This window comes from Scyliorhinus torazame, chromosome 2 (genome assembly GCF_047496885.1).
Source record: "Scyliorhinus torazame isolate Kashiwa2021f chromosome 2, sScyTor2.1, whole genome shotgun sequence".
Classification (NCBI taxonomy): Eukaryota; Metazoa; Chordata; class Chondrichthyes; order Carcharhiniformes; family Scyliorhinidae; genus Scyliorhinus; species Scyliorhinus torazame.
In genome coordinates this window covers 203,198,345-203,219,785 of record NC_092708.1, presented here as the reverse complement: position 1 = coordinate 203,219,785, position 21,441 = coordinate 203,198,345, and the positions used below count along the sequence as shown (strand labels likewise).

The following is a 21,441-nucleotide window of genomic DNA, read 5'->3' as shown; positions in this document are numbered from 1 at the left end:
GTCATTTATAATGGCGGAATCTGCCTGCCTCTGATTGTGACCCAACTGATCTAAAAACCCAACATTCTGTATAAATGCAACTCTTTCTTCCCACCTTATTCCACACGGACTTCAATCAATGTATTTACAATCTTCAATTCCTCTTTACAACCTCGTGCTCATCTAGCTCTTTGTTTTTAAATGGGTGTTAGCTACTCAACACTAACTGCTTTGAGTGGGAGCCTATCTCACACGCCTATTAGCTTATGGTGAAAATTAAACCCCTTTCAAATCCAGATTCAAAGCATGGGAATAAGAATGAAAAGTGAGAAGGCCGCATCCGCCGAAGACCTCTGTTAATACAATTTTTGTGCATTTGCATCCAGTACGCTGAAGACAGAGTTTGCTTATCTATCCTTAACATCACAGCCGTTTGTCTGGCTCGTTCCTTTGGGATAAATTAGCCATCCATTTTGTCCATACATTTCCAGTTATGCAAACAAATATTGAAAGAAATCAGTTAAATCTGACCCTGGAAAATGATTTCATTCCTTAGCCCAATGTGGCAACCAGGAGCCAAAACAACAAAACACGAATGGGGTTGACATTCTCCTGTTTGCTTACTGAACGTACGAGAGTGTCCCCATAAAGCAAAGTATTTTAGATGCTGGAAATATGAAACTAATACAGAAGATGATGGAAACACACAGGAGGTCAGTCTGGGAAAAGGGATTTCAGCTGAAAACTCTTCTTTGTGAACTGGAAAGTAAGGGATAGTCGGAGAGAGGATTACATAGATATCTAGAGATGAAAGCAGTAGGGCATTAAAGAAACAAACACAACTTGGATTTTGAGATTTTTTAGATGAAGACATTGCTTGGACTGGGAATCAGTGTAGTTCAGTGAGCATAATGGTGATAGGGCACTGGGACTTGGTGCATGGGCAGCATCGTTTTGGATGACCTCAAGTTTACGGAGGGTAGAATGTGAGAGTCCAGCCAGGGGTTTGTTGGAATATTCGAGTCTAGTGGTAATAAGAACTGAGCAGCAGATGATCTCAGGCAACGTTGGGCACTGTTATTGAGCTGGAAATGGGAGATCTTAGTTACGGCACAAATATGAGGACAGAAATATTCAGGTCAAATGTGACACCAAAGTCACAAACTGACTGGCTTAATCTCAGACTGTTGCCAGGTGGAGAGATTAAGTTGGAAACTAGGGAATGGACTTTGGAGTGGGGACCAAAAACAATGGGTGGGAGTTTCTAGCGCGTCCTGCCGGCGGGATCTTCCAGTCCCACCAAAGACACCCCACCCCCACCCCCAGCGGAGGGTTCCCTGGCGGCAGGGCTAGCAAGCCATGCAAATTGCCATTGACTTCGGTGGGGTACAGCCAATAACACGAGAGCTCAGGTCAGTAGTGGGACTGGGACTTTAAAGCCTTGGATAGCTCAGGCATACAAACAGAATGGCGGAAATGTAAACGATATCCACAATGTAGAGGAGTGTGCGTTGTGAATAGCTTAATGGCTTTGTTTGATCAGAATGTTGTATGGTCAGGAGTCCTAATACCGGCACTTCCTGATTGGATGCACCAATTGCTGAGTACGAGACACGCTGCATCCCAATAGGCCACGGCTCCAGCAACTTCAATAGGATTTTAGGAGCCTGGGGTTTAGCTCCTACAGGTGCAGTTCAAAGAAACCTTTGGAAAACATCCATTCATGTGTCAGCACATGCAGAGAATTCCCTCCAGCTTTTTTTCAGCTCCCTATCTGAAACATCCAGGCCGTGTTGAGTATACACGAAGGGTAGTCAGACAGGAAACAGGAAGGATTGTTTCTACTACCACTATTTTTCCTTCATGGACCTGTTGGCTCTTGTATAAACAAGACAGTTTGATCAAGTCAGAGGTCACTTTGAGTATGCTGCATGAGCAGGGCATTACATAAACATCCAGTGGAAGAAAGCATTGCATAAAACACAGGAGACTTGTAGCCAAACTGCAAAATGATTATTATTTACAGTTCAAAATATTTTAAAATGATTTGCATGCCCTTCGTAGCTTTACAATGTCCCAGAGTGCTTCACAGACAATTAAGCATTTTTGAATTCTAGTCATCGTTGCAATGTAGGAAACCCAGGCAGCCAATGGCACACAACAAGGGCCCAAAAAACAGTAGGTCAGATTATCTGGCTTCTTTTTTCCCTTAAGGTGTTAATTGATGGATATATATTGGAGATCTTCTCTGCCCTTCTTCCACCTTGGGATCTTTTGTGTCCACTGGTTCACCATTTTACTCAAGAGGAGGAAATCCAACATTGTGACACAGCCTTAGTGTACTGCACAGGAAAGTCAGCTTAGATTTTTTTTGATAAGGTCCTTGGACTGCTGGTCTGAATTCACAACCTTTTGAGGTCTTCAAAAATCATGAATAGCTTTGGTGGTGTAAGTAAGGCGAAATTGTTTACAGTGCCAGAAGAGTGAATGAGGTGAGGACACAGATTTAAGGTAGTTGGCAAAAGAGCCAAAAGTGAGAGAAGGAAAACTTTTTTTTTCAACACAGCAAGTTGATCTGACCTGGAATGCACTGTCTAAATGCATGAAGTGAACCTATTCAATGGCAACTTCAAAAAAGCAAGCTGGTGAATGTCCAAAAAGAAAAAAGAAAAGATGTAGGAAAAGACTCAGGCAGTGAACAAACTGGACATGTTTGCCAAATGGGATAGAATTCTCCTTGGGTCATTCTGTGTTCCTCTGGCTTTAAAAATGCACTTTGGTGACTGTGAAATGCTTTGAGACATCCTGAGGTTGTGAGGGGCGTCATACAAATAAATGTATTTCTATCATGGGTTCCAACAAACCTGTTTAATCTCCTGAGGGTAATTTCCTCAACGCCTCTCCCTACCTTCCAAAGTATTCACCAAGCAAAATTCCAGGCGTCAGTCCAACCTTACATTATCTGTCCTTAATGAATCGTGTTCCCTGATATCACATTTTAGTACTTCCAGCGATTTATGAACTATCATGTTTCACACAGCATTCAATTATCTCTGTCTGTAATGCCCTTTATAACCCTCAATCATGCCCCGGACCAATTTGTCTGTATTTTCTTAAAAAAAGAGAGCATTAATTACCACACAGTACCAACTGCTTTCTCTGAAAGTCTATCTACAATTTCATTGAATGACTAAGTACTCCCACTTAGGATGTGGAAACAATGCTATGTTTTACAGGAATATAAACCCAACATCAGTATTCATTACTGCCCCTTACTTTCATTGATGTGTGGCTCAACATTGTCAGCCAAGGGGAAAACAAACCAAAATTTGCATTTATATGGAGTGGTCCTTGTGTGACAGAAACTCAGTGCACTTTACAAAAGCAAAAGGAGGAGCACAACGAGGATTCAGTGTTTGTTGGTAATCAAAGAGTTTTTAAGGAAGGAAGTGCAGGTAAAATAAATGACTTTTGAAAAGAATTGCACACGGCACAAGCTGTAAGAATACATGGGGTAGGGAGTAAGGAGCAATCCTGAACAGAAGGTCTTTACTGAATTGGCAAAAACCATGAATCAATGCGAAAGAGATGCGATCAGAGCACGGGGATTAATGAAGCTTGCTGACGGGGCGGAGTGATGAGTCTGTAGTACAGACAAGAACTCAGGAGACTGAGTTCGAGAGTAAATGCCCTCGTGCCCAGCCTCCGCTGTAAACTCAAGTTCGTCTGAAGGTCTGTGCTTCGATCCTAACTCACACCAAGTCCCTTCTGTTCACGACCTCCATTGGTTCCTGGCCTGGAACACCTCAATTTATAACATACTGTCATTGTTCTCAAATCCTTCCATGGCTACACCCCACTTTATCTATCATCTCAGCTACAACCTCCGAGATCTCTGCGTTCATCCAATTTTGGCCATTGGTGCATTCTAGATTTCTGTTGTCCCACCACTGTGGGACGTGTCTTCAGCCGCCTGGGTCCTAAGCTATGGAATTCCCTCCATAAATATTTCCAATGTTTGGCCTCTCTCTCCTTCTTAAAGAATGCTCCTAAAACGTAACCTAGTTGACCAAGCTTTTGGTCACCTATTCTAAGATTTCCTTTTGTGACTCAGTTTCAAATATCATTTGATAACACCCCCATTAATGCCCACAGCCTATGTCGCCACGGCTCTCTGTGAAGTAAGTTCCTTGGGACTTTTACTATTCTGAAGGCGCAATACAAATGCAAAGTTGATCATTCTGTTCTGGGAAGCAAGTGCTCACACACACAGTTGCAGAATGATGCAGCTTCGGTGAAGAGAATCAAAACACATGAAAACTTCCTGCAAGAAAACAATACAGTGATCAATGCGTGCAGGCATCAGTCATGTTAAACAACCCGGGAGGGGTTTGGGTGGCAGATTCTGCTGCCTTCCCTCTTATTAATGCAGCACTGTTTCCTTCCCTTGGCTGACAAGAGGACGATTCAATGAAAGGCTTTTGTTTCACGGCTGTCACTATAATTCTACAGCTCAGGAAGGTGGCAATTAATTATTCTTTAATGGCCCACCCCACACAATGTGTTTGAGAAAACAAAGCATTAAAAGGCCCTTGTGTGCCCTCTGAATCCCTTTAACACGTGTTATAAAGAATTGGGATTAACTTAATATCCTTGTCTTTGTTTTGATCTGTTTCTATAGATTCAATTTTCTTTTGGCTCATCTCACTATTTAAATAGCAGCCTTCAAGATGAACAATTGGAATAAGGGGAAGAACTGGATGGATTGTGAGGATACTGAACGGCATTGTGAGGAAACTGAATTAACACAGGTTTGAAATGGCACAAGTGCAAAAGGTGCAATGAGTTATTAATCCGCCTGTGTAAGTGTGATGAAGCTGAACTGTCAGTTTCATTTACTCCTCAACATTTTGTTTACAATAATATAAGCTAGGAACAGGAGTAGGCCAGTCGCTCCTTTGAGCCTGCTGTGCCGTTCCATAAGATCATGACTAGATTTTCCACGTCAACTTCACTTTCTTATTCTATCCTTCGATTACCTTAAATTCACTACCCCAGAGTGCTGTGCAGGCTCAGTCATCGAGCATGTCCAAAGCAGAGGTTGCTAGATTTCTAGATACCAATGATATCGTAGGATACGGGGACAGTGCAATAGTGCAGAATGATGGCATTGAGGCAGATCATCAGCCATGATCTGGTTAAATGGTGGAGCAGGTTCGAGGAGCTGAATGGACCACCTATGGTCCAAGGTTCCTACCCTAACATCCAAGGTTGCCGGCAGGGTGGGCTCATTCAGAGTCACCTTGCCAGCATGATATCATTGGACCCACCCGTTAAAAGTTTTTTTTAGCCCCAAAGTGTTTGAAAATACGTCACGAAAACCCAACAAGGCAGGCTGCTCTCCACTTCTCCTGTCCCAGGGCAGTACAGTAGTTAGCACAGTTGCTTCACAGCTCCAGGGTCCCAGGTTCGATTCCCGGCTTGGGTCACTGTCTGTGCGGAGTCTGCATGTTCTCCCCATGTCTGCCTGGGTTTCCTCTGGGTGCTCCGGTTTCCTCCCACAGCCCAAAGATATGCAGGTTAGGTGGATTGGCCATGATAAATTGCCCTTAGAGTCCAAAAAATGTGAGCTAGGGTTACTGGGTTACGGGGATAGGTTGGAGGTGTGCGCTTGGGTAGGGTGCTCTTTCCAAGAGCCGGTGCAGACTCAATGGGCCGAATGGCCTCCTTCTGCACTGTAAATTCTATGATATCTATGAGACAATGCATGAGATTTAATGGCCGTGTTGTGCTGCGACGAGGTGGTTAAATCGCGAGGGGCCAAAATCAAGAACCGTGCCAGCGCCAATCTGTTGGTGATCTAACCAGCCCGTCGCCATTGGTTAGATCAGGATCCCACCGCAGCGTGGCAAGAAACCAATAATTACCACTCAAGTCCAATCTCCATACAATTACCGGAAGCGATCCCCTTTCCAACAACGTCCCCAGCAAGTGAACACGCAGGCGCCGTAAGTATTCCTTTATAAAAACGTCAGTTGCAGAGCAGAGAGGATGGCTGCCCATGGCCTCGGCTGGAAGGGAAGGGGGGAGATGGGTGGCTCAGCTCCCACGGGTCCGCCATGCCAATCCTGGACCGTGCGTTCATGCTCCGGGAGCAGCCCAGCCCACCTGCCCCACCGACCCCCCATTACTCCCATTGACCACAGAGGCCTCTGGCCGCGCAGCTAAAGGCTATTGCTAACCGGGAATTGGCAATCGTAGTGATGTGAGCACTTCACAGCTCCCAAGTGGATCCCCGTGGGTAGGTCTGCCAAGTAGAATGTGAGAGTTATTGCCGAGCATCCCAATCAGACAGTGATGCCTGGACACTCTGCATGAACACTGCGGGAGACAACACCATGTGCACAGTGGCCAATATCTGAACACCCAGGGGCTGGGCCCCAGCGCCGGGGACATTTTGGTGACCAGAGGGTGGGCGTGTGCATCGGTGAGGGGACCAGTGTTTGGTCCAGGTAACGTCATGTGCAGGTGTCTGGCGTACAGGGTGTGGGGTCAAGTGAACAGGGCGCCTCGATGTGGCAGGGGTGCATGGGTAGATGGTATTGTATGGCACGAGGTGTGGGGGTTTAGGAAGGTGAACAATGCGGGAATGGAGTGTCCTGGGGTGGAAGAGACCGCTGGTTGTCAGTCTCATACCCTCTCCCAATTCCTTACAGATATTACATGCAATAGACATATTTTGGACCCTGCGGAAGCTGCCCTTGTGGTGCTGCTGTCAGGCTAGGTGGCCAGACGCTGGAGAAGGCAGCAGCATCGTCAGAGACTCAAGACATCACCCCATGTGAAGGGCCTCACCCCACACCCTGAGGACCCGGCTGCCCATCAGGCCAAAGAGGGACACAGAGGGGGATGAAGGAGACAGCCCAAGGTGTACAGGTGTCACTGGTCTTTCGAAAAGATGATGGACAGCATGTGCCGCAGGAGGCTCCGCGTCAAGAAGCGTACAATGCGGCACCTTCATAGAATTTACAGTGCAGAAGGAGGCCATTCGGTCCATCGAGTCTGCACCGGCTCTTGGAAAGAGCATCCTACCCAAGGTCAACACCTCCACCCTATCCCCATAACCCAGTAACCCCACCCAACACTAAGGGCAATTTTGGACACTAAGGGCAATTTAGCAAGGCCAATCCACCTAACCTGCACATCTTTGGACTGTGGGAGGAAACTGGAGCACCCGGAGGAAACCCACGCACACACGCGGACTTGGCACCATGTGGAAGGGGAGAATACCCACTCCTGGTGGCCGTCAAGGTCATAGTAGCCCTGAACCTCCAAGCCTCAGGATCAGGGCAGCAGGGTAGCATAGTGGTTAGCACAATTGCTTCACAGCTCCAGGGTCCCAGGTTCGGTTCCCAGCTGGGTCACTGTCTGTGCAGAGTCTGCACTTTCTCCCCGTGTGTGCGTCGGTTTCCTCCTGGTGCTCCGGTTTCCTCCCACAGTCCAAAGATGTGCGGGTTAGGTGGATTGGCCATGCTAAATTGCCCTTAGTGTCCAAAATGGTTAAGTCTGGGTTTCGGGGATAGGGTAGATATGTGGGCTTGAGTAGGGTGCTCTTTGTAAGGGCCGGTGCAGACTCAATGGGCCAAATGGCCTCCTTCTGCACTGTAAATTCTATGATTCTATGATTCCAGGGCTCGTGTGGCATCTCACAAGCTACATCCCACAAGTGCCACCGTGAAGTCATGGATGCCCTGTTTGCCTGGACAACAAATTATCTAAACTTTGAAATAGACCAGGGCCAACAAGATGCCCGGGCAGCAGGATTCTCCGCCATCGATGCCCTACATCAACAGCAAGGTGTTCCTCTCCCTGAATGCCCAGCTCACGTGCGACCACCACATGAAGATTACGCGCATATGTGCAATTTCCCAGGGAGTGTGCTTGACAGCTACATCCTAGGGCAGTCAGACATCCCTGGCCTCTTCGAGGACCACCCAGGATGGCCAGTTGGCTCTTGGGGGATTAGAGGCACCCACTGAGGACCTGGCTAATGATGCCAGACAGAGGTCGGTGACCAATGCGGAGACCCAATACAAAAAGTCCCATGCGGCCACACGGGCTGTCATTTAGCGGTGCATCGGATTCCTCAAGATGCATTTCCGATGCCTCAACTGCTCTGGTGATGCACTGTAGTACACCCTCCAGAGGGTCACCTGCTTGCAGAGGGCTGCTGTGCCCTCCACAACCTGGTACAGCAGCAGGGTGAGGAGGAGGAGGACGAACATGCTGCCACCGACAAGGATGAGGACGAGGAGGCGCCAAACCAGGGGGGGCTGGAGGGGGAGCCTGGGGAGGACCCGCAGGACCAGCTGGTGGATAGAGGACAGGCAGCAGCAGCAAGGGTCCGGCAAGCCCGGAGGGGTAGGGAGGCCCTCATCCTCGCCCGCTTTACATAGGATGTGGCTTTGTCCATCATTCCCCCCATTTTCTATATTTATTCAATTATCTTTTGAAACTTATCAATGAATTTGCTTTCACCACCTTTTTATGCCATGAATTCCAGATCATCATAACTTGCAGGGTATGTTCTCATCCCCACTCTGGCTCTTTACCCATTAACCGTAAATCTGTATTGTCAGGTTACTGACGCTCTTGCCACTATGCATTTCAAAGTTCAGCCTTCCCAAAAAATTTAAATGGAAGTACCAAACCAAGCGCCTGACAGATTTTCAGGTCACCCAAGTTTAATGCAAGTTTAAAGGACTCTATTGTTTCAATTGACCAAATGGTTACAAATGGTGTTTTGTTAGACCCTGTTGAATGCACACTAACAGCTAACACTGGTCACGTAAGGGAAATGGAGGAGTCCGACAGTGTTCATGAGGTCAAATCACAAAAGAGATGTGATTTGTATGGAGTATTTCGGTGATTGTGTCAACCTTCAACAAAGTTTATGTTAATCTAGCCTCCTCACATATGCAATCCCTCCAAACTATTTCCTCCAGAGCCACTTAAATCCTTCTCGGTTCTCTATGAAGGTCCAGGGGTAACAGTTATGAATGATATAAATACAGAAGACGAGACAAAGTGATAAGAGTATATGGTATTGGACTTCCGGGTGCGGCGATGACCAGCTGAGTCGCACGTTTCGGCAGCTCCCGGTGGAACGGACTTTTGGGCTCTTAATAAGAGCCCCAACGGCAATTTTAATGGCTAAAAGTACTGTGCGGTGAACCAGAAGGGAATCCCCCCTGGATACGGATGAAAAAAGGAGAGGAAGGTGGCCGGATTGCGGTGGATCCTTTAGAGCAGTGGCAAGGAAGGCAAGCAAAAACCAAGATGGCGTCAGAAGGTGGCAGTTTGATATGGGGCCCTGAGCAACACGAGTTTTTGAAACGCTGCGTGGCAGAACTCAAAAAGGAAATGAAGAAGGAGCTGTTGGCCCCGATATTACAGGCGATCGAAGGGCTAAAGGAGGAGCAAAAGACCCAGGAGCGGGAGCTTCGGGTCATGAAGGCAAAGGCTGCCGAGAATGAGGACGACATACAGGGCCTGGTGGTGAAGACGGAGATGCACGAGGCACACCATAAACGATGTGTGGATAGGCTGGAGGCGCTGGAGAACAACGCGAGGAGGAACAACCTAAGGATTCTTGGTCTTCCTGAAGGTGCGGAGGGAGCGGACGTCGGGGCATATGTGAGCACGATGTTGCACTCGTTAATGGGAGCGGAGGCTCCGGCGGGTCCGCTGGAGGTGGAGGGAGCATACCGAGTGATGGCGCGAGGACCGAGAGCAGGAGAAATTCCTAGAGCCATAGTGGTGAGATTCCTCCGTTTTAAGGATAGAGAGATGGTCCTTAGATGGGCAAAGAAAACCGGGAGCAGCAAGTGGGAGAACGCGGTGATCCGCGTATACCAAGACTGGAGTGCGGAGGTGGCGAGAAGGAGGGCGAGCTTTAATCGGGCCAAGGCGGTGCTTCACAAAAAGAAGATAAAATTCGGAATGCTGCAACTGGCATATGTGGGTCACATATCAAGGGAGGCACCACTACTTTGAGACGGCGGATGAGGCGTGGACTTGTATCGTGGAAGAAAAATTGGAATGAGCGGGTTATTAAAAAAAAGAACGTTTGAAACAAAGTGGTGGGGCGAGTATGGGGGGCGAAGAGGGGGGTAAAAAGGGGGGAAAAGAGGAGTTTTATGTTATTAATCCTGCGATGTGGTAACTTTTCTTTCTTCCACAGGAGGTGGTGGGGGGAGGAAAGGGGGTGGAGGAGATGGGGCGTTGGCCATTGGGGGCGGGGCCAAGGGGGAAGCGCGGGCTCGGTTCCCGCGCTATGATAATCATGGCGGGAATAGGGAAGCAGGAAGGAGGGGGCGTCGCATGGTGCGAGCCGAGGTCACGGGGGGAAGCCGAGGTCGGCCAGAGCTTGCTGACTTCTGGGAGCAACATGGGGGGTGTAACTACGCTAGTGGGGGATCTAGCGGGGGGGGGTGGGAGGGGGGAATTATTGGGCTGCTGCTGCTGGGGAGAGGGGGGAGCTGGCATGGGGTGGGATGGGCGGGGGGGGCACCGCCTGGGGGGGACACAGCTGCGTGGGAACCGGCTGAGGAGCTGGAAAAAGGGGATGGCTAATCGACAAGGGGGGGGGGGGGGTAAAAAGCCCCCCAACCCGGCTGATCACGTGGAACGTGAGAGGGCTGAACGGGCCGATAAAGAGGGCACGGGTACTCGCACACCTTAAGAAACTTAAGGCAGACGTGGTTATGTTACAGGGAACGCACTTGAAACTGATAGACCAGGTGAGACGACGCAAAGGTTGGGTGGGGCAGGTGTTCCATTTGGGGCTAGATGCGAAAAACAGGGGGGGTGGCTATATTAGTGGGGAAGCGGGTAATGTTTGAGGCAAAGACTATAGTGGCGGATAGCGGGGGCAGATACGTGATGGTGAGTGGCAAACTACAGGGAGAGACGGTGGTTTTGGTAAACGTATATGCCCCGAACTGGGATGATGCCAATTTTATGAGGCGTATGCTAGGACGCATCCCGGACCTAGAGGTGGGAAAGTTGGTAATGGGGGGAGATTTCAATACGGTGTTGGAACCAGGGCTGGACAGGTCGAGGTCCAGGACTGGAAGGAGGCCGGCAGCAGCCAAGGTGCTTAAAGATTTTATGGAGCAGATGGGAGGAGTAGACCCGTGGAGATTCAGCAGACCTAGGAGTAAGGAGTTTTCGTTTTTCTCCTATGTCCACAAAGTCTATTCGCGAATAGACTTTTTTGTTTTGGGAAGGGCGTTGATCCCAAAGGTGAGGGGAACGGAGTATACGGCTATAGCCATTTCGGATCACGCTCCACATTGGGTGGACTTGGAGATAGGGGAGGAAACAGAAGGGCACCCACCCTGGAGAATGGACATGGGACTAATGGCAGATGAGGGGGGGGTGTCTAAGGGTGAGGGGGTGCATTGAAAAGTACTTGGAACTCAATGATAATGGGGAGGTCCAGGTGGGAGTGGTCTGGGAGGCGCTGAAGGCAGTGGTTAGAGGGGAGCTGATATCAATAAGGGCATATAAAGGAAAGCAGGAGAGTAGGGAACGGGAGCGGTTGCTGCAACAACTTCTGAGGGTGAACAGGCAATATGCGGAGGCACCGGAGGAGGGACTGTACAGAGAAAGGCAAAGGCTACACGTAGAATTTGACTTGCTGACAACGGGTACTGCAGAGGCACAGTGGAGGAAGGCACAGGGTGTACAATACGAATATGGGGAGAAGGCAAGCAGGTTGCTGGCCCACCAATTGAGGAAAAGGGGAGCAGCGAGGGAAATAGGGGGAGTGAGGGATGAGGAAGGAGAGATGGAGCGGGGAGCGGAGAGAGTGAATGGAGTGTTCAAGGCATTTTATAAAAAATTATACGAAGCTCAACCCCCGGATGGGAGGGAGAGAATGATGGGCTTTCTGGACTGGACCGGCTGGAATTTCCCAAGGTGGAGGAGCAGGAAAGGGTGGGACTGGGAGCACAGATTGAAATAGAGGAAGTAGTGAAAGGAATTAGGAGCATGCAGGCGGGGAAGGCTCCGGGACCGGATGGATTCCCAGTTGAATTTTACAGGAAATATGTGGACTTGCTTGCTCCGCTATTGATGAGGACCTTTAATGAGGCAAAGGAAAGGGGACAGCTGCCCCCGACTATGTCAGAGGCAACGATATCGCTTCTCCTAAAGAAGGAAAAGGACCCGCTGCAATGCGGGTCCTATAGACCTATTTCCCTCCTAAATGTAGACGCTAAGATTCTGGCCAAGGTAATGGCAATGAGGATAGAGGATTGTGTCCCGAGGGTGGTCCATGAGGACCAAACTGGGTTTGTGAAGGGGAGACAGCTGAATACGAATATACGGAGGCTGCTAGGGGTAATGATGATGCCCCCACCAGAGGGGGAAGTGGAGATAGTGGTGGCGATGGATGCCAAGAAAGCATTTGATAGAGTGGAGTGGGATTATCTGTGGGAGGTGCTGAGGAGATTTGGTTTTGGAGATGAGTATGTTGGATGGGTGCAGCTGTTGTATAGGGCCCCAGTGGCGAATGTGGTCACGAATGGACGGGGATCTGCATACTTTCGGCTCCATAGAGGGACAAGGCAGGGATGCCCTCTGTCCCCATTATTGTTTGCACTGGCGATTGAGCCCCTGGCAATAGCATTGAGGGGTTCCAAGAAGTGGAGGGGAGTACTTAGAGGAGGAGAAGAACACCGGGTATCTCTATATGCAAATGATTTGTTGTTATATGTAGCGGACCCGGCGGAGGGGATGCCAGAGATAATGCAGACACTTCGGGAGTTTGGAGAATTCTCAGGATATAAACTGAACATGGGGAAAAGTCAGTTGTTTGTGGTGCATCCAGGGGAGCAGAGCAGAGAAATAGAGGACTTTCCACTGAGGAAGGTAACAAGGGACTTTTGTTACTTGGGGATCCAGATAGCCAAGAATTGGGGTACATTGCATAGGTTAAATTTAACGCGATTGGTGGAACAAATGGAGGAGGACTTCAAGAGATGGGACATGGTATCCCTGTCACTGGCAGGGAGGGTGCAGGCGGTTAAAATGGTAGTCCTCCCGAGATTCCTCTTTGTGTTTCAGTGCCTCCCGGTGGTGATCACGAAGACTTTCTTCAAAAGGATCGAAAAGAGTATCATGAGCTTCCTGTGGGCCGGGAAGACCCCGAGAGTGAGGAAGGGATTCTTACAGCGTAGTAGGGATAGGGGGGGGGGGGGGGGCTGGCATTACCGAGCCTAAGTGAGTACTACTGGGCCGCCAATATCTCAATGGTGAGTAAGTGGATGGGGGAAGAGGAGGGAGCGGCGTGGAAGAGATTGGAGAGGGCGTCCTGTAGGGGGACTAGCCTACAAGCTATGGCAACGGCCCCATTGCCGTTCTCACCGAAGAAATACACCACAAGCCCGGTGGTGGTGGCGACTTTGAAAATTTGGGGACAGTGGAGACGGCATAGGGGAAAGACGGGAGCCTTGGTGGGGTCCCCGATAAGAAATAACCATAGGTTTGCCCCGGGGAGAATGGATGGGGGATTTGGAATATGGCAAAGAGCAGGAGTAACGCAACTGAAAGATCTGTCTGTGGATGGGAAGTTCGCAAGTCTGGGAGCGCTGACCGAGAAATATGGGTTGCCCCAAGGGAATGCATTCCGGTATATGCAACTGAGGGCTTTTGCGAGGCAACAGGTGAGGGAATTCCCGCAGCTCCCGACGCATGAGGTGCAGGACAGAGTGATCTCAAAGACATGGGTGGGGGACGGTAAGGTGTCAGATATATATAGGGAAATGAGGGACGAGGGGGAGATTATGGTAGATGAGCTGAAAGGGAAATGGGAAGAAGAGCTGGGGGAGGAGATTGAGGAGGGGCTGTGGGCGGATGCCCTAAGTAGGGTAAACTCATTGTCCTCGTGTGCCAGGCTAAGCCTGATTCAATTTAAGGTGTTACACAGAGCGCATATGACTGGAGCACGGCTCAGTAAATTTTTGGGGGTAGAGGATAGGTGTGCGAGATGCTCGAGAAGCCCAGCGAATCACACCCACATGTTCTGGTCATGTCCGGCACTACAGGGGTTCTGGATGGGGGTGACAAAGGTGCTTTCGAAAGTAGTGGAGGTCCAGGTCGAACCAAGCTGGGGGTTGGCTATATTTGGGGTTGCACAAGAGCCGGGAGTACAGGAGGCGAGAGAGGCCGATGTTTTGGCCTTTGTGTCCCTAGTAGCCCGACGCAGGATACTGTTGATGTGGAAGGAAGCCAAGCCCCCGGGGGTGGAGACCTGGATAAATTACATGGCAGGGTTTATAAAGCTGGAACGGATTAAGTTCGTCCTAAGGGGATCGGCTCAAGGGTTCACCAGGCGGTGGCAACCGTTCGTCGAATACCTTACAGAAAGATAGAGGGAATGGAAAAGAAGAAGGTAGCAGCAGCAGCCCAGGGGGGAGGGGGGGGGGGGAACCAGAAGGACTCTCAGGGTTGTTAATATATATGTATAATTGTATATTGGACTGTTAAATCATATTTTTGGAGAGTGTTTATCTGAGACAAGGCAGTTGCCATTTAGTTTTAGTTTTAGTTTTTGTTATATATTATTTATTCTTTGTTTATAAAACAGGTCATTGTTATTTATACTGTTATATTATTGTGTAAAGGATACACAATGTACTGTGATGGTTGACCAAAAACTTTCAATAAAATATTTTAAAAAAAAGAGTATATGGTATTTATCTGGTGTGCTGAGGGAGACGAGGAAGGATAATTCAAGCAACTAAGTTTAACCTAAATGGTGGGAAAGATTTTCGCAACTATAACCCTGGACAAATTTAACAGTCATTTGGAAAGCGTAGATTAATCAAGAACAGTCAGTACCGGCCTATTAAAAGCAAATTGAATTCAACTAACTTGACTGAGCTTTCTGATTCGGTAACAGATGGTGTACGTGAACTTGTAAAACTATTTGATAAAGTCCCACATAATAAGATTGCCAACAAACTTTTTTTTTCCCAATTAAGGGACAGTTTAGCGTGGTCAATCCACCTAACCTGCACATCTTTGGGTTGTGGGGGAAACCCATGCAGACATGGGGAGAATGTGCAAACTCCACACGGACAGTGACCCAGGGCCGGTATTCGAACCGGGGTCCTCAGCGCCGCAGTCCCAGTGCTAACCACTGCGTCACATGCCACCCTTGGATTGCCAACAAGCTTGAAGCCCATGGAATAATAGGGAAAGTAGCAGTATGGATACAGAGTTGTCTTGAGAGCCAGGAAAGAAAGAGTAATGGTGAACAGTTGTTTTTCAGACTGGAGTAAGGTAGTTAGAAGGGTTCCCCGGGAGGCGGTACCATTTCCACAAACTTTTCAATATATCAATGATCTAGACTTGGGTGTGCAGGGCATAATTTCAAAATTTGCCAATAGCACAGATCTTGGCAGTATTGTGAACTGTGAGGGGGATAACAATGGACAGACTGCAAGAGGACTTGGGCTAGTGGAATCGGTGGAAATGTAATTTTGCTCTTTCCAAGGGCCGGTGCAGACTCGATGGGTCGAATGGCCACCTTCTGTACTGCAAATTCTATGTAACAGATTGAAGTTAATGCAGAGAAGTGTGAAGTGATAAATTTTGGTCAGGAGAACGAGGAGAGGCATTAAATGGGGTGCAGGAACAAAGAAACCTGGACTTTATAAAGAGACACAGCTGGATTTTACAGTTGTCCTCACCCCAGAGTAAATGTTGGGGGCGAGCTGCCTCTGCTTGCAGCCAGCTCCACTTGCCTTAATGTTTTGAGTTGATGGGTCTTTGATTTCTACAAGGCGAGATTTCCTCCTTTTGTCAGAGGAAGTGTCATTTCTTAGAACTGCCGGCCAATTAGAGGAGCAATCGCCACTGTCGATACTGTAGCGAGGCCAAGGAGAAGCCATTCAGCTGAGGAACTGGACCTCTAGGTGGGCTTAGGGTCTTGCCAGGGCCTGGCTGACAGGTCCAAGCATTTGGAGAGGGCACACTATTGTAAGGGACCTCTACTGGGCACCGAGGACCTGGAAGACAGGCACCCATGCACCCCATCTCCTTTCACTGGCCACCAGACAGCAGGGACAAGCATGTGATGCAAGTTGGGCACAGACCACTCCCGCTACCCGCTAAATCTGAGTGGTGGCTGGAATGAGGCCCTTAAGTAGGCAGGGGCCACACCCAACACGTGCCTTGCCCCTGGTAAAATTACACCAGGGCTGCGTTGGCCAGCAGTGCGTATGCTGCTAATGGCACGACGCCCTGTTTCACAGGTTCATTTACCTTCTTTCCAGCCATGGTGGAACATAAAATCCAGCCCGAGTACAAAAGCAAGAAGGTTATGACAAATGTTTATAATATGTAGGTTCGACTTGGAGCAGTGTGTTCAATTTTGGGATTACACTTTGGGCGGGCTGTGAATGTTTTAGAGAAGGCGCAGAGAATGTTTACAAGTGATTCCAGGGATGTCAAGTTAAGTTTAACTTCAGCTATGTTCAGCTTCTGATCAGCCATGATCACAATGAATGACAGAGCAGGCTTGAAGGGCCGAACGTCCTCCCCTGCTCCTATTTTCTATTTAAGTGCATAGATCGGAGGAGCTGGGGCTGTTCTCCTGAGAAAAGAGAAGATTGAGAAGGGATTTGATAAAGATGTTCTAAAAATATGAGGGGCCTGGACAGAGCCATTGTTGTTACAACTCTCTCATACCTAGAGATGTTCAAGGCAGACTTTCATCTATTCCTACAGCGAGGATTTTCAGGCAACAGTGTCAGTAGCCTGTCATCAGAGGCTTATAGCCACACCACATCACGCATAGATGACCAGGAGTCACCCCTGCTCTTAGCACATGCCTTTGGCCTGTGTTGGAAAGATTTTGCAGGTTGATAGTCAACCTATCGAAGGGTTTTGCAGGTGTTGGCCATGTTATGAACGCACCTTTCTTGGCCATCAAGTCCTGGGGTGGGACCTGAACCCAGAGCTTCTGGCTCATAGAACATAGAACAGAACAGTACAGCACAGTACAGGCAGGCCCTTCAGCCCACGATGTTGTGCCGACCATTTATCCTAATCGAAGATCAACCTAACCTACACCCCTTCAATTTACTGTTGTCCATGTGCCTGTCTAAGAGTCGCTTAAATGTCCCTAATGACTCGGACTCCACTACCTCTGCTGGCAGTGCATTCCACACACCCACCACTCTCTGTGTAAAGAACCTACCTCTGACATCTCCCCTATACCTTCCTCCAATCACCTTAAAATTATGTCCCCTCGTGACAGCCATTTCCACCCTGGGGAAAAGCTTTGGCTATCCACTCTATCCATGCCTCTCATCACCTTGTACACCTCTATCAATTCACCTCCCTGCCTTCTTCGCTCCAGTGAGAAAAGCCCTAGCTTCCTCAAACTTTCTTCATAAGACATGCCCTCCAGTCCAGGCAACATCCTGGTAAATCTCCTTTGTACCCTCTCCAAAGCATCCACATCCTTCCTATAATGAGGCGACCAGAACTGGACACAATATTCCAAGTGTGGTCGAACTAGAGTTTTATAAAGCTGCAACAAAACCTCGCGGCTCTTAAACTCAATCCCCCTGTTAATGAAAGCCAACACCTTCTTAACAACCCTATCAACCTGGGTGGCAACTTTGAGGGATCTCTGAATGAGCCTATCATGGGGAACCTTATCAAATGCCTTCCTGAAATCCATATACACCACATCTACTGCCCGACCTTCATCAATGTGTCTCGTCACATCCTCACGGAATTCAATGAGTCTTGTGAGGCAGGACCTGTCCTCACAAAGCCATGCTGACTATCTTTAATCAAACTATCTGTTCAGAGGCAGATACGCTACACGCAAGAGTTGCCTGGACAGAGTAGAAAGGAAGAAATTGGACCCATGGACAGAAGAGTCGAGAATCAGAAGCCACCATTTAAGGTGACTGGTGAAAGCAGCAATGGCGACGTAAGGAAGAAACCTTTTTTATGAAGAGATTTGTTAGGAACTGGAATGCACTGCCCAAGAGTGTGGTAGAATTAGATTCAACCGTGGTTCTCAAAAGGGAATTAGATACACTGCTGAAGAGAAATAATTTGCAAAGGGGAAATGGCGAGTGGGGCAAGCAGAGTTGCTCTTAACGGGAGCTGACACGGGCTGAATAGCCTCCTTATGTGCTGTAGCCATTCCATGATCCCATGACATCAATCTTAGGCATTGGCAATCATTACGCAGGAATCATGGGTAGTAGAGAGGTATCAGTAGATTGGAAAAGGCCAATGTGGTTCATTATTCAAATCAGGAGATAAGATTAACAAAGGCAAGTGTAGACTCATTAATCTTACTTCAATTCTATTCAAAACGCAGGAGAGAGATATCTGCCCCATAAGTCTGAACTTGATTTTTTTTTAAAATCCAAAAATGAGGGGATAATATAGAACTAAGCCACTGTGCTTTTCACATATTTCCTGAAACCAGTATTAAATGAATTGCCACAAGAAAATATTCTTGATTAAGTCCTACGGAACTCTAAACTTTCCAAATTTCATGACTTGTGCCCCTTGCTCTCCGCCCATTTATTCGGGACTTATTCTCTGCAACGCATATTCTGTCCTCACCCAAGGGAGTGGGACAAGCAGACTTCTGGGCTAAATTTCTCTTTCGTAGAGATGCAAGGAAGTACAGTGAGGCAATAACTTGGGGGGCTCACAAACACAAGGATGTTGAATTAACATGAACAGTGCTGGCAGGCCATTTGTCAGGTCTCAGTCTCACTCTGCTCTTGACCAAGTAGGAAGTCGGGACACAAGAAATAGCTGGGCTCAAGTGGCTTGCTGTGTTCGGAAAAAACAGCACTCTCACCAACAATAAATGTCAGTATTCTTCACTCCCTTTTAACCTCGCATCATCGATAACAACCACACTAAACCTCACCTTCTTGTCTCAAACAAAAATCTTGAATAGTTCGGCAGCAAACGCGATTATCTGCCTGCAACAATTTTCTCAGTTAAAAAAAAAATTAGATTTCGACAGAAGTTTATAAGAGAATGGATACCGTGGCTTTCGAACCCAATAAACATGTGGCCAGGAAAAGTGATTGCTCTGCAATAAATTTTAAGGAAGGAGTCAGACAATGAAGAGCAATGGGAGAGACAGAGGGGCTTTTTGTTAAAATGCTCTCTGCAGCAAATAATTTTTTTAAAAATCAAACAAACGTAGGAAATCCATTCTTTGCTTCCTTCCTTCCTTCGTCATGCAGGACTTAGCCCAAAATAAGGTCACCCACATACAAACCTGGAAACAGAATTGAAGAACCTGAAGCTTGTATAAGGGGAAGCCAAAGACAGAGAGCAGCAGGAACGTAGATGCTGCACAAGCAATAAAGACAAGAGATTCAGCAAACAGTTAACTGATTAAACAGAACAGGAGGAACCCTGCCGGACTGCTTCAGCATCCAACAGCAATAAGGATGATAAAGGAGCAAGAGGAAGAAACATATAAAAAGGAGAGTGGGGGATGAAAAGAAAAGATAAAGAGAGAGGAGAGGGAAAAAGATAATTCCTTGATAATGCATCTAAAAGGTACCGTGCTTTCATGTGCACACTATATTTTTAGCTCTTTGTCCACATGCTGTTAATAAGGCAACTCTCAATAGCACACTATCTTTTCTAATAATGAACTTATCAGAAAATGCATTCAAGACATAAAATTGTGAAATAAGCAGTGGGTAATAGAATGTCTGGTAATAGGTTGCAAGGCAGTCATTTGATCAGCAGTGCAGGTGATGTCATAAATCACAAGAGCAAAGCTCAAGTCATGTAAAAATTTCAGCAGAACCCGGAGATTGAATTACCTCTTGAAACTCCATCAAACATTCGGAATTTTTCACATTACATAGCCATTTTATCCATTATGGACAGGCTGACTACAGTGCGGAATATCAAGTCGAAGCGAAACATTCACAGAGATAACAGGAACATGGCAGCTGAAGGCATAGGGCACGCGCTATGTCATGTACACCATGATTCTAGGCGGCAATAGAGTTTTCCAGCAACCAGCTGCGAAACACACAATATCATGAAACATCATAGCACACATCTGTACACAGCATAGGGCTATCAATACAGTTTAGTTCTGGGGACAGGTATAGACCATTCAGCTCCTCCAGTCTGTTGTATCATTCAATTAAATCACAGCTGACCTGTATCTTAATTCCATCTACCCCGCCTTGTTCCCATAATCCTTAATACCCTTACCTAACAAAAATCTATTAATCTCAGTTTTTAAAATTTTAAATATACCTAGCTCTTTGGGATAAGAAAGTTCCAAAGTTCCACAAACGTTTATGTGAAGATTCGCTCCACATGTCTTGCATAAGTTATGTCATATACGCAGACGTCCTACTGTTTGAACCAAAACTGAATATACGTTACCAATTCCCGAGGCACAAAGACATCATCGTGACGAGCAACCACAAGAGCAACAATTTCTCCTTGTTTCGTACTGCGCAGCATTGCGACCAGCTCTTCCTGAGCCTTCCCCATTATGTCAATGCCATTTACCTGTCAGAATAATAACAATCAACAATAAAACATAACACCTACAAATGGAACGAAGTAGAGATAAGCACAAGAAAAACCATCCCAAAGAAAAGGAAAAGCAACTTCAGGCCAAGTATTTTTCATCAGAAAACAGAACACAGTCAAAAACCGCACTTATTTTAAAACTCATCGACTTTTAGCACAGAAAACTGACACAAACCTCGCTGACCACACCAGGCCTTGAGCGCGGGCAGTCTCTATTTCAAGCCGACATGACACGAGCCACACTGCACCCAACCTTTGGCGCGGGAAGCCCAGTTGTTTGTCTGTACGGTTTACCTTGCAAATACTCTCTCACTTGTAAAAAACCGCAGATGGCGCCACAGGTAGCTTAATACAGGTACCCTGAATTTATTACTCAGTGATTATCTTACTTTTACTGGTCATTTTATTTACTTTAGACTATAGCAAGCATAAGCTTTGGCCATTGTAATGTAAGCAGGCAGACATAGAGTATTCGGAAACCAAAATTATCTGAAATCCCAAAACGGAATTGCCCCCAAGGGCTTTGGATAAAGGATACTTGGCCTGTATGGCAATTGAATTAATTATGTTTGAAGCAGAGACAGAAAAAAATTCATTTGAAATTTAATGTTAAAGAAATAAATGAAAGACTTGTATCTATATGGTGTCTTCCATGTGATTTCAGGACATCTAAAAGTGCTTTACACTCAACAAAGCATTACATAGAATTACATAGACATAGAACATACAGTGCAGAAGGAGGCCATTCGGCCCATCGAGTCTGCACCGACCCACATTAATCCCTCACTTCCACCTTATCCCCGCAACCCAATAACCCCTCCC

General features: G+C 47.4%; 1 protein-coding gene across 4 annotated transcripts in view; it reads right to left on the bottom strand.

The window, feature by feature from the left end:
• pard3bb (par-3 family cell polarity regulator beta b) overlaps positions 1-21,441 on the bottom strand; it is a 1,556,033-nt gene that overhangs the window by 759,658 nt on the left and 774,934 nt on the right. For all 4 annotated transcript variants that reach the window (XM_072482810.1, XM_072482818.1, XM_072482833.1 and 1 more), the window contains one exon: positions 20,467-20,595. In XM_072482810.1, coding sequence (XP_072338911.1) covers positions 20,467-20,595 — 129 coding nt within the window. The remainder of the gene's footprint in view (positions 1-20,466; positions 20,596-21,441) is intronic.